At 56.2% G+C, this 13,828-nt stretch overlaps 1 protein-coding gene across 1 annotated transcript in view; it reads right to left on the reverse strand.

Moving 5' to 3' along the window:
* PTDSS2 (phosphatidylserine synthase 2) overlaps positions 1-13,828 on the reverse strand; it is a 44,274-nt gene that overhangs the window by 26,410 nt on the left and 4,036 nt on the right. The window contains exon 2 of the mRNA XM_066252481.1: positions 8,409-8,510. Within this exon, the coding sequence (XP_066108578.1) occupies positions 8,409-8,510 (102 nt within the window). The remainder of the gene's footprint in view (positions 1-8,408; positions 8,511-13,828) is intronic.

Consider the following 13,828-nt stretch of genomic DNA (forward strand, 5'->3'; position numbering starts at 1 on the left):
TCCCAGGTCAGGGCACATACGGGAACAGATGTTCCTGTCTCTTTCCTGCTCTCTCCCATTCTCTCTCTAGTATCAATAAAATAAACACTCAAAAAAAAAAAAATGTACTAACAGACCCTGGCCAGTTGGCTCAGCAGTACAGTGTCGGCCTCGTGTGTAGAAGTCTTGGGTTCAATTCCTGGCCAGGGCACACAGGAGACGCGCCCATCTGCTTCTCCTCCTTCCCTCTCTCCTTTCTCTCTGTCTCTCTCTTCTCCTCCTGCAGCCAAGGCTCCACTGGAGCAAAGATGGCCCGGGCGCTGGGGATGGCTCTGTGACCTCTGCCTCAGGAGCTAGAATGGCTCCAGTTGCAATGGAGCATCGCCCCCTGGTGGGCATGCCGGGTGGATCCTGGTCAGGTGCATGTGGGAGTCCCCGCTTCTCACTTCCAAAAATAAAATAAAATAAAATAAAATAAAATAAAATAAAATAAAATAAAATAACAAGATACACTTATAAAAGAATTTCTGAGCCCTGGCCGGTTGGCTCAGTGGTATAGCATCGGCCTGGCGTGCAGGAGTCCCGGGTTCGATTCCCAGCCAGGGCACACAGGAGAAGCCCCCATCTGCCTCTCCACCCCTCCCCCTCTCCTTCCTCTCTGTCTCTCTCTTCCCCTCCCGCAGCCGAGGCTCCATTGGAGCAAAGTTGGCCCAGGCGCTGGGGATGGCTCTGTGGCCTCGCCTCAGGCCCTAGAATGGCTCTGATTGTGGCAGAGCGGCGCCCCAGATGGGCAGAGCATCACCCCCTGGTGGGTGTGCTGGGTGGATCCCGGTCGGGTGCATGCGGGAGTCTGTCTGACTGCCTCCCTGCTTCCAACTTCAGGAAAATACAAAAAAAAAAAAAAAAAGAATTTCTGTAAAACATTAAATCAGGCTTACTGCTCTTATAACCATGATTCAGTAGCAGTAGCTTAATGCTCACAGTTACATAATCTGTAGCAAATCAAGAATACATAATCAATCCTGTGCTTTCACCTCTGGTCACGCTCTCAGTGCAGGTGAGAGGCCTGTTCCCCTCGGTGACGCACATCAGGGGTTAGCACCCGAGCAAGAACAGCACAGGGGGGCTGCATGTTGCCCCTCTCCAGCACGCTGAGGCTGGCGGTGCAGATTCTCGTTCAGGCCCGGAGGACGACCTGACTGCAGAAATGTGTGGGACCCTATTACAGAGGACAGAAGCCCTAGTTCATGTTACTTGTGAGCTTCGGTTCCTGTAACCACCAGAGAAGCAGACCTGCAGCTCCGGTGGACGAGCTGGCCTTCCGTCAGTTATCCGGACGAGCTGGCCTTCCGTCAGTTATCCGGACGAGCTGGCCTTCCGTCAGTTATCCGGACGAGCTGGCCTTCCGTCAGTTATCCGGACGAGCTGGCCTATCAGTTATCCGGACGTGCTGGCCTTCCATCAGTTATCCGGACACACTGGGCTGGCCTTCCGTCAGTTATCCGGACGCACTGGGCTGGCCTTCCGTCAGTTATCCGGACGCACTGGGCTGGCCTTCCGTCAGTTATCCGGACGCACTGGGCTGGCCTTCCGTCAGTTATCCGGACGCACTGAGCTGGCCTTCCATCAGTTATCCGGACACACTGGGCTGGCCTTCCGTCAGTTATCCGGACGCACTGGGCTGGCCTTCCGTCAGTTATCCGGACGCACTGGGCTGGCCTTCCGTCAGTTATCCGGACGCACTGGGCTGGCCTTCCGTCAGTTATCCGGACGAGCTGGCCTTCCGTCAGTTATCCGGACGAGCTGGCCTTCCGTCAGTTATCCGGACGTGCTGGCCTTCCGTCAGTTATCCGGACGAGCTGGCCTTCCGTCAGTTATCCGGACGAGCTGGCCTTCCGTCAGTTATCCGGACGAGCTGGCCTTCCGTCAGTTATCCGGACGAGCTGGCCTTCCGTCAGTTATCCGGACGAGCTGGCCTTCCGTCAGTTATCCGGACGTGCTGGCCTTCCGTCAGTTATCCGGACACACTGGGCTGGCCTTCCGTCAGTTATCCGAACGCACTGGGCTGGCCTTCCGTCAGTTATCTGGACGAGCTGGCCTTCCATCAGTTATCCGGACGAGCTGGCCTTCCGTCAGTTATCCGGACGCACTGGGCGAGCCTGCACATGGCCCTCCACAGAGAACTCAACCCCCTCCTTCAGAGTCCTTTGTTCTGTTCTTTGTCCACCCCCCCTTCTCCTTCCTTGTAAGAACCCCTCTGCCTGCACCAAAAAAGTGAGACGGGAGTTTGAGGCCAGGAGTCCCCTCACTTCTCAGTGGTGAGGACAGGAGTCCCCTCATTTTCTCAGTGGTGAGGACAGGAGTCCCCTCACTTCTCAGTGGTGAGGACAGGAGTCCCCTCATTTTCTCAGTGGTGAGGACAGGAGTCCCCTCATCTTCTCAGTGGTGAGGACAGGAGTCCCCTCATCTTCTCAGTGGTGAGGACAGGAGTCCCCTCATCTTCTCAGTGGCTGGCACTTGAATAACCCTCTTTCCTTCTCATCAGCACTGGTCATGAATCTGGCTTTTCTTGGCAACGGGCAGCCAGACCTGCGGGTCACTTTTCCAGTTACACCATTTTAGCACATAGATTATTTTGAGCTGAAGGCAATCAAGACCCTGTGGACTCACGAGAAACTTTTACCTGTCCCCTGAAACACTTAAATGAGTGGCTTTGTCCATTATAAGAGTTATAACTAGAAATTACTTTTTATGACCTATCTACAGAACAGGGCAAGCATCTAACTACGGTGCATCTGGTCTTACTATCCTGCCAGCGACCCTCTTCCCTGATGAGGCCCCCCACACCTTACCGCCTTCCTAGCTCAGAACATCACATATGCCTCCCGTTTCCTCTCTGTCCACGACCCTCTGCTGGATGTGGGGTTCCCACAAGTACGCATGTTGAACTGGGTTATTGTTCTTGCTGATCTACTCTGTCTCATGTAGATTTAAAAGTTACACCAGTTGAAAGAACTAGGAGGGCAGAGGAAAGTTTCTTCCTCCCCCAGAATGTTCCAGTCTGTGTATTAACTACCTGCTGACGGCCACCGTGGGCGCCTCCAGTTTTCGGCAGTCAGGAGTAAAGCTGCTGTAAAGATTCACGTGCAGGTTTTGTGGACACGAGTTTTTAATCCACCTGGACGAATACCTAGGAACACCACCGCTGGATCACACCGTGGGCGTGTGTGGTTCTGTGAGACCCTGAGCTGCCCGCACACTGCTGTTCCACCTGAGTCCCACCAGTGGTGACGGTCCCTGCTCTTCGTGTCCTCACCAACACTGGTGTGCAGTGTTTTTTTGTTTGTTTGTTTGTTTTAGAGAGGAGAGAGAGAGAGAGAGAGAGAGAGAGAGAGAGAGAGAAGGCAGAGGGAGGAGCAGGAAGCATCAACTCCCATATGTGCCTTGACCAGGCAAGCCCAGGGTTTTGAACCAGTGACCTCAGCGTTTCCAGGCCGACACTTTATCCACTGCGCCACCACAGGTCAGTGTTTTTAACCATTCTAACAAGTAAGTGAGATGTGTCTTAACTTTTTTTTTATTCTTTATTTTTCTGAAGTGAGAAGCAAGGAGGCAGACAGACTGACTCCTGCATGCACCCCACTGGGATCCACCCGGCATGCCCACCAGGGGGCGATGCTCTGCCCATCTTGGCCGTTGCTCCATTGTAACCAGAACCATTCTAGCGCCTGAGGCAGAGGCCACAGAGCCATCCTCAGCGCCCGGGCCAACTTTGCTCCAGTGGAGCCTTGGCTGTGGGAGGGGAAGAGAGAGACAGAGAGGAAGGAGAGGGGGAGGGGTGGAGAAGCAGATGGGTGCTTCTCCTGTGTGCCCTGGCTGGGAATCGAACCCAGGACTTCCGCATGCCAGGCCGACGCTCTACCACTGAGCCAAGCAGCAGGGCTAGAGGTGTGTCTTAATCTGGGTTTCCCTGATGAGAAATGTGCTTATCTGCCACCTGCACATCTTCTCTGGTGAAGTGTCTGTTCAGACATTTTCACATTTTTTCATTGTGTTGTTTGTCTTCCTACTGTGGAGTTTTAGTTTTAAGAGTTCTTTGCATACTTTAGATACAAGTCCCTTATCAGACATGTTCTGCAAGTATTTCCTAGCATTCTGTGGCCTGTTTTTCCTTATTATTATTATTATTTTAGTGAAAGAGAGACAGGCAGACAAGGGAGAGAGATGAGAAGCATTAATTCGTAGTTGTAGCACTTTAGTTGTTCTACTTGTTCATTGATTGCTTTCTCATATGTGCCTTGACGGGGCGGGGGGGGGGTGTTCCAGCTGAACCAGTGACCCCTTGCTCACAATAGCGACCTTTAGGCTTAAGCCAGCAACCCCGTGCTCAAGCTGGTGACCCTGTGCTCAGGCCAGCAACCTCGGAGTTTCAAACCTGGGACCTCAGCGCCCCAGGTGGCTGTTCTCTCCACTGCTCCACCACCAGTGAGGCTGTCTTCCCTTATCTTAACAGGATTGTTTATACAATCATACATATGTATTTATGCAAATATGTGACTGCCCCGATGCCACCCACAGATAAATGGATGACTGAGTGTGTGACGCCTCCATGTGGCAGGACACTCCCAGCAATGAGTGGACCACTGAGAGGCACCCTGTGCATGTCACAGGCCACTGTGCCGAGAGAAAGCAGCCACATACAGGGGGCTCGCTGGACGACTCCACTCTGTGGAGCTGTACAACGGGCCCGAGGGCCTGTGGTGACAGGCGGGTGGCAGCTTGGGACAGTGGTGAGGACTGACTGCAAGGCTCAGAGGAAGCTCTCCATTCAGTGGCAGGCAGATATGCTTGTGGAAACTCCCTGTGATCGAAAACACAGTATATTAAATTATACATTGATAAAGTTCACTTAAGAAAACTAAACCTATTTTCCCAAACTGACAGAGCTTGTTAGATCTACAAACAATGATACAGAAGCCAAAATGGAAAGCTTAAGGAAAACAATTGCCCAAGTTTTTAACAATGTATTTTTAAAAATAAGCGTAACGTATACATGAAACCTTCTTCAAGGGCATCAAAAGCTCTGACATAATAAGAAATCAGCCCCTGCAGCTTCCCGAGATCCTGACTGACCAGCAGGAAGCTGCCCCGAGCGCCCCGCAGAGCGCCCGGCCCAGCGCGGATGGGAGTGCGGTCCCCAGCGCCCGGCCCAGCCCGGGCGGGGGTGCTGGCACTGCTGAATGAGAACCAACCCCGGCCCTCGGGAGCTGCTCCCAGGACACCCCTCACAGGCCCCCTCCTACTGGGGGAGCACCTTCTTCCTGTGACAACACATTTCAGCCCCACGGGAACTTCTGTCGTGGGACCAGGTCCCGCCTCTTGGGCCTCCCTGCCCAGCTGCGCAGACCCTGCACGTGACCCTGCACGTGACCCTGCACGTGAGGACTGCTAACGGAACCCTTGCGCAGGCGGGGTCGCGCCGGGAGGAGATGCTTCCGCGCATCCCCACCTCGCCCTACGCGCATCCCCACCTCGCCCTACGGACCCAGCAAGTCCCGCGGGGAGGAGCCACCGGGTACAGCCCTGACAGGAACGATGTCCAAGAAATCGCTGCCCAGCGACTCAGCCAGAGTCTCCCTTTCTCCCAATGAACCTTCCTTCAAAACGTCCTTTTTCTCTGTAAGTAGCATCACTCTCCTTCGCTTGTTTGACTTGCTAAAGCTTGCCCATCCCTCGCTGCAATTGTTTGCTGTTCCTGAATAGACCCACTTCTTTCTGGTCAAAATCTAACGTTTATTTTGAAAGTCAATAAACCCAGCCAGATGAATTCACAGAAAAGATCAAGTTCTGCTTGGAAATCCCCTCCAGGCAAACATGGGCTTCTGCCAACAGCCTCAGTGTCCCCGTCCCCACAGTCAGTCCCCTTCACTGGGACCTGCTGCAGAGAGGGCAGTCCGGGGCCCCGCACGCAGGCCCAGTGTGCAGCCCACGCTCCCTCCTCCACGCTGGACCCCACGGCCGTGGGCCGCGCTCCCTCAGGCCTGCGTGCAATCCCGCGGGACCGGAGGGCCCAGCAAACAGGAGGCAGTCCCGGGAGACGGGTGGACTTGCCGGCTGACACCCCGGGCTCAGGTGACCAGGAAGACCCAGCCAAGCTGACTGGGAGATGGCAGGGGGGACGGGGACCCTGCAGGCAGTGGAGCCAGCACTACAGGGGAGGACAGGACGAGCTCCTCAAGGGAGCGGAGCTCTGAGTCCAGACGCCTGGCAGCCATTTCTAACCAGGAGACGAGCTGGGTGACGAGGCCTCCTGCAGGTGGCTCTATAGCACCCGCCCGACAGGGAGCCGCCCGGTGTCAGAACAGGCTGCGGACCCCTGCAGAGCACATCAGTGTTCACACCACACCGCCAGGCCAATGCAGGAGCCTCGTGTACAGAAACAAGGGCTGGCCCCACCCACCAACGCTGACCGGTGGTCCCCAGCACTGCTAGGGCTTGAGTGAGTGCCTCCCCTGGCCTCTGCCCCCACCCCAGGGCCAGACGCCTGCCGGCCTCCTCCCACGGCCCCACCAGAGTGACCTGGGCCCTGACAGGGGCAGACGCCCAGGTCCCAGGACCAGAAGAGCAAGGGGGGTTTGTGGGCCTGCAGAAGAAGCGTTGAGTCGTTCTGTGTCAGAAACGGGGTGAGTTCTGAGACCAGCTCACTTCCTCACACACTGCAGTAACTGCCTTAGAATCCACGGGATTCAGGCAAAGGACACAAACCCATCAGCCAGTCTCTGCTGGAGACGATACTGAGGAGACAGTATTCCTACTTCCTGACCCGAGATCACCCACCAGACAGCCGCCCAACATCCTCAAGCCTGGTTAACGACTGGCATCGATGCCGCATAAACACGGTGCTCGCTGATGGGGAACCCCCTGGTCACAAAGCCCATGTACTCCCAGACGTCCAAATGCACAGGCTCTGATGTCGTAATTTATAACGAGAAACATGTATTTGGTGTCTGTCCTTTCTGGCACAGGGCCCCTAACACTCTTGAAATTTCCTGTGATGACAGCAATAAAGGTGCTTTCTGTTACGTGACTGAGGACAAGGGCCTGTCGTCAGGAGAATAAACCCTGTGCACGGAGTGGGGGGAATTTCAGTCCCAGCCCTGACCTCCCAGGGAGGGATCGGGGGCTGGAGGCTAAGCTCAATTACCAATGGCCAATGAACGAATCAATCGTGCCTATTACTGAAGCCTCCGTAAAAACCCAGAGGATGGTCTGAGAGCTTCTGGGTTGGAGAACACATGAAGATCTGGGGACAGTGGCCCCTGGAGAAGGTGTGGAAGCCCCAGCCCCTGCCCCACACCCTCTCCCTCCTGGCTGTGCCTGAGCCCTCTCCTCTCACAGCAAACCTGAGCTCTCGTGTGGGAACGCTTCCCTGAGTTTGGAAAGCCACTCTGGCAAACTACTAAATCAGGGAGCCTCTGATCCGGAGCTAGTCGCCAGAGCACAGGTGACAATCTGGACCTGTGGCTGGTGTCTGAAAGGGGCGACGAGTGGAGACTTGTGGGGCTGGCACTGCCCCAGGCAGATGGTGCAGGACTAGTTACCCTGCAGGACACCTGGGGGGAGCTGGTTCACTGCCTGTCCCCCACGTCAGGACTGGTGACCACACCCCTCTGCAGGGTTCATCCTCGGAGCTGCTGCAGCTTCTGGTTTCTCAAGGGCCCAGGGTCAGGGGGAGGGGCTGTCCTGGGTGAGGGGCTGCAGGCCTCCCAGGGGCCCCCAAGGCCCTGGCAGCTGAGTGCAGCAGGGGCCCCCAAGGCCCTGGCAGCTGAGTGCAGCAGGGGCCCCCAAGGCCCTGGCAGCTGAGTGCAGCAGGGGCCCCCAAGGCCCTGGCAGCTGAGTGCAGCAGGGGCCCCCAAGGCCCTGGCGGCTGAGTGCAGCAGGGGCCCCCAAGGCCCTGGCGGCTGAGTGCAGCAGGGGCCCCCAAGGCCCTGGCGGCTGAGTGCAGCAGGGGACCCCAAGGCCCTGGCGGCTGAGTGCAGCAGGGGACCCCAAGGCCCTGGCAGCTGAGTGCAGCAGGGGACCCCAAGGCCCTGGCAGCTGAGTGCAGCAGGGGACCCAAGGCCCTGGCAGCTGAGTGCAGCAGGGGCCCCCAAGGCCCTGGCGGCTGAGTGCAGCAGGGGACCCAAGGCCCTGGCAGCTGAGTGCAGCAGGGACCCCAAGGCCCTGGCAGCGGAGTGCAGCAGGGGCCCCAAGGCCCTGGCAGCTGAGTGCAGCAGGGGCCCCAAGGCCCTGGCAGCTGAGTGCAGCAGGGGCCCCAAGGCCCTGGCGGCTGAGTGCAGCAGGGGCCCCAAGGCCCTGGCGGCTGAGTGCAGCAGGGGCCCACACCCGACCCGGCAGGGAGCCTGCACCGCTGGGCCGGGCCTGTCTACCTCTTGGTGTTGTAGGCCGTGTCCTGGGGCGTCTCCTCCAGCAGCGTCACGTAGCCCAGCACGCAGGTGAGAATGAAGAGCACGGTCAGGGTGTGTGCACGCCTGGAACACAGACACAGAGATCATGTCAGAGCATGGGGGGCACGGGACCCCATGTGCGACACGCAACCTCCAACTCAGAAAGCAGGGTGAGCACCTGCAGCTGGGGGAAGACCCCGCGCCGGACGGGGAGCCCCCAGAGCCCCGGAGTGCTCAAGGCCGTGCTCAGAGGACAGGGCTCCTCCCTGGACTAGCAGGTGAGGAACACGCACTGTTCACTGAGCAGGTTAAGCTGAGCGACTGGCCTCATGAACCACGCAACAACCACATTAAAGATCCGCAGCAACACCCCAGGAACAAGAAAGGAAGGCTGGTGAGGGATGCCAGGGCCCAAGGCAGGAAGGGCAGACCCTCCCAGAGCCTTCGGTCAGGAGAGCCCAGGAGAGCCGGCAGAGACCCCGAGGGAGACGCAGACTCTGGTCCCTGCTGCCCTCCCTCGGGCACGGCCATCAGAGCCTGCTGTGGGAGGAGAGAACGGGCTCGCTGAGAAGCAGGCCACAAGCAGCCAGGCCCCCAAACCGCAGGGACACAGAGCCAACCCTGGAACGAGCCTGCAGCAGCCCAGGTCACACACTGGCCTGCGCCCTCCGCAAAGGCTGGCACTGCCCAGGTCCCAGGTCCCCGTGAGCAGTGCGGGTCCCTGCAGAGACGACAGAACGTCTCGGGGCCTCAGTGTCCCTGTCGCCAGGAGATGCTTCCAACTCTGAAGGTTCCAGCAGAAACACCCTCCAGAACTAAAGGTTCTGGAATGGAGGAACGACGACAGGACCTGGGGGCAGCATACCTGCACTAAGGGGACAGCTAAGACCTCGAGGAACGATGCCAGGACCTGGGGGCAGCATACCTGCACTAAGGGGACAGCTAAGACCTCGAGGAACGATGCCAGGACCTGGGGGCAGCATACCTGCACTAAGGGGATGGCTGAGATCTCGAGCGGAAGGGATACGACACAAGGAGGCAACCAGACGACCAGGAACGCGGGGAGAGCAACAGAAATGGCAAGTGGAGTCGAGTGTCCTCCACGTGCGTTCTTTAAAGCACGGCTGACCCGCCAGGGCTATCTGACAGCCCTGCGACTTCCTGTGGCCGGCGGGGAGGGCTCAGCATGTTCGCTGCAGCCCTAGAGCACGGCTGACCCGCCAGGCCACGCCGGACACTGACAGCCCTGCGACTTCCTGTGGCCAGCGGGGAGGGCTCAGCATGTTCACTGCAGCCCTAGAGCACGGCTGACCTGCCAGGCCACGCCGGACACTGTCTGACAGCCCTGCGACTTCCTGTGGCCGGCGGGGAGGGCTCAGCATGTTCACTGCAGCCCTAGAGCACGGCTGACCCGCCAGGCCACGCCGGACACTGTCTGACAGCCCTGCGACTTCCTGTGGCCGGCGGGGAGGGCTCAGCATGTTCACTGCAGCCCTAGAGCACGGCTGACCCGCCAGGCCACGCCGGACACTGTCTGACAGCCCTGTGACTTCCTGTGGCCGGCGGGGAGGGCTCAGCATGTTCACTGCAGCCCTAGAGCACGGCTGACCCGCCAGGCCACGCCGGACACTGTCTGACAGCCCTGTGACTTCCTGTGGCCGGCGGGGAGGGCCCAGCATGTTCGCTGCAGCCCTAGAGCACGGCTGACCCGCCAGGCCACGCCGGACACTGTCTGACAGCCCTGTGACTTCCTGTGGCCGGCGGGGAGGGCCCAGCATGTTCGCTGCAGCCCTAGAGCAACGCTCCAAACACCACGTACAAGTGAGAACTGCTGAGGCAGAACACACAGACGGGGGACTGGGGCCGCCTGAGCGTGTCAGCGTGTCAGCACCACGTGGGTGACCCCGAACAGCAACTCTGAGAACCTGTTTCACAGGGTGCCGCTGGGCAGGAGTGAAGAAGCATCAGTGGCCTGGTCTCGGGTCTCCGACAGGAGGAGGAGGTCCCTGTGCAGGCCCGCGGCCAGGACACAGAGCACGTGGCAGGAGGGAGCAGCTTCCACCTGCTGGTGAGGGCTGCAGGGGCCACACGTGAGCAAGTTCACAGAACCACAGAGCTGGAAATGTGTGGTGACGTAAAGGATAAAACAGACCCCAAAAAGCCATGAAAAGTGCTGTCAGGATCCAGGACAGCGTGCTGGTCAGGGCTCAGAGCCCATGCAGAACAGTCCCACAGGCCTTCAAGAAGGCTGTCCCCAGAGACCAGGACAAGGAAGAAGCAGGGAGCACGACCCCTGGACCCCAGCGGGCACATAGGTGCCCCTCGTGGGAGGCGTCCACCAGGGAAACAGGACTATCTGAGGGACCCGGCATGGTACTGACAGCCACCCTGCCAGGAGAGTTCTCGTGCTGGGCAAGTGTCTGTGACCAAAAAAAAACATGGTCTGGATGTCCTGGGGAAGAGACAGGGACGGCTGGGTCCAGGACGGGTCAGTGCTGCTTCGGGACACACGCACACAAGTGTGTCCATGGTGGGCACAGCGCCGTCCTTGCAGGACAGGGGTCGGGAACCTGTGGCTCACAGACAAATCTTTAATTAAAAAAATAATAACGTTAAAAATATAAAACATTCTCATGTATTACAATCCATTCATTTCCTACCGCTCATGTTCATGGTTGCAGGTGGCTGGAGCCAATCACAGCTGTCCTCAGGGACAACACCACATTTTATTGGATAATGCGTCACGTACACGGGTCATTGTATGGCTCTCACAGAATTACATTTTAAAATACGTGGCGTTCATGGCTCTCTCAGCCAAAAAGGTCCCCGACCCCTGCTGCAGGATCTAGGTGCCGGCCCCTCTGTGGGTGTCCCACAGGACAGCAGCTCTGCAGCCCACAAGCCAAAGTACAACATCAAAGCCTTCCGTCCAGTGTCCTAGCAGACTTTACCCCCTGGTGTCTTTACTATTACTTTCCACAAACACAATGGTTTTCCTGTAGTTGCTCTAGGGCAGCGGTTCTCAGACTGTGGGTCGCGACCCCTAGAGCCACAGGCGACCCCTGTGTTTTGGTCGTTCGACCCCATCGGGGTTGCTGCTCTAGGGACCCAGCCAAGGAGCCAGGCAGCTCTGGTCATGCATACTTCCAGTCTGCTCAAAACACAAGGATTACCTGAAAAGTAGGTAACTCTGACCCTTGACGTAAGTGTTCACACTGCCATGCAGGCAGCCACTGACTGGCCCCGGGGAGCAGAAATGAGGAACGGGGGACTCAGTCCACCCCATTGAGGCAGGAAGGGGACAGGGGGCTACGGGGGGACTCGGTCCACCCCACTGAGGCAGGAAGGGGACAGAGGGTTCAGGGCTCAGAGGAAGGGCAGTCAGCCAGACTTCTTTAAAAAGGCTCCCTCCTCTGCACAGCAAAGGAAACCCTTTGGGAGACAGTATTTGCCAGTCACACATCTGCTAAGTGACTAATATCTGAAATATATAAAGAACTCGTATGCCCTGACAGTGAGCTCAGTCTCTTGGCCACCCTCAGTGCAGATCTGATCCCTGGTCAGGGCACATCTGGAAGCGACCAGTGAATGCTTCTCTCCCCCCCCTAAAAATCAATAAAAAAAACAAAAATAAAAAAACAAAAAAAACCTGCCTGACCAGGCGGTGGCACAGTGGATAGAGCATCGGACTGGGACACAGAGGACCCAGGTTCAAGACCCTGAGGTCGCCAGTTTGAGTGCAGGCTCATCTGGTTTGAACAAGGCTCACCAGCTTGAGCCCAAGGTCACTGGCTCAAGCAAGGGGTCACTCGGTCTGCTGTAGCCCCCCAGTCAAAGCACATATGAGAAATCAATCAATGAACAACTAAGGAACCGCAACAAAGAATTAATGTTTCTCATCTCTCTCCCTTTCTGTCTGTCTGTCCCTATCTGTCCGTCTCTCTGATTCTCTCTGTCTCTGCCACAAAAACAAAAACAAAAACAAATCAAAACAAAAAAACCCTCATACAACTCAATAGCAAACAACAATCAGATTAAGTAACGGGAAGAAGACCTGAATCAAGTTTTCCAAAGAAGACACAGAGATGGCAGACACACACATAAAAAGATGATCAACATCACTAATCACTAGAGATGCAAATTAAAACCACAATGGGCTGACCAGGTGGTGGCACAGGGGATCGAGTCTTAGACTGGGACGCAGAAGACCCAGGTTTGAAACCCCGAGGTCATCGGCTTCAGTGCGGGCTCAGCAGCTTGAGTGCAGGGCTGCTGGCTTGAGTGTGGGATCAGACATGACCCCACGGTCGCTGGCCTGAGCCCAAGGTCGCTGGCTTGAGCAAGGGGTCACTCCCACTGCTGGAGCCCCCCGGTCAAGGCACATATAGAAAGTAATCAATGAACAATGAAGGTGCTACAAGGAAGAATTGATACTTCTCATCTCTCTCCCTTCATGTCTGTCTGTCCCTCTCTCGGACTCTCTCTGTCTCTGACACACACACACACACACACACACACACATTAAAACCACAGTGAGAGACTACCTCACACCTGTAAGAATGGCGGTCCTCAATACATCAACAAACAAGTGCTGGCAAAGAGATGGAGAAAAGGGAACTTCGTGCCCTGGTGGGAACACAGACTGGAGCAGCCACTGTGGAGAACAGTGTGGAGGTTCCTCAAAATATTAAAATGGAACTGCACCATGACCCAGCGATTCCACCTCTGGGTATCTATCTGAAAAATAAAATAATTAACTCGAAAATAGATATGCACCTGTATGTTCAATGCAGAATGATTGACAGGAGCCCAGATAGGGAAGCAACCGAGGCGCCCTCAAGAGACAAGGGGGTCGAGAGGCTGCAAACACACAATAAACTCTTAGCCATAAAAAAGAACGAAACCGCACCATTGTGACAGCAGGGACGGACCTCGAGGACAGTATGTTAAATGAAATATGTCACACAGAGAAAGACAAATGCCTGCATGATCGATCGTATATGTACGATCTAAAACACATCAAGAGCCTGGCCTGTGGTGGCTCAGTGGATAAAGTATCGACCTGTAACACTGAGGTTGCCAGTTCAAAACCCCGGGCTTGCCAGGTCAAGGCACATGCAAGAAGCAACTGCGAGCTAATGCTCCCCGCTCTTCCCTGCCCTACTCCTGGCCTTTCTCTCTCCAGTCTAAAATCAATAAGTAAAAATTTTAAAACTTTAGAAAAATAAAACACACCAACAACCAGACTTGTAGATACAGAGAACAGATGGTGGCTGCCAGAGGTGAGCTGGGGGAAAAGTGAGTGAATGTAAATAAATAAAGTGCTTTCCTGATTAATAGAAAACAAACCACTTTTAGAATTACTTTATAAATTTCCCGTGATGACAAGCAGTGATGTTTAA

This window comes from Saccopteryx bilineata, chromosome 1 (assembly GCF_036850765.1).
Source record: "Saccopteryx bilineata isolate mSacBil1 chromosome 1, mSacBil1_pri_phased_curated, whole genome shotgun sequence".
NCBI classification, from domain to species: Eukaryota; Metazoa; Chordata; class Mammalia; order Chiroptera; family Emballonuridae; genus Saccopteryx; species Saccopteryx bilineata.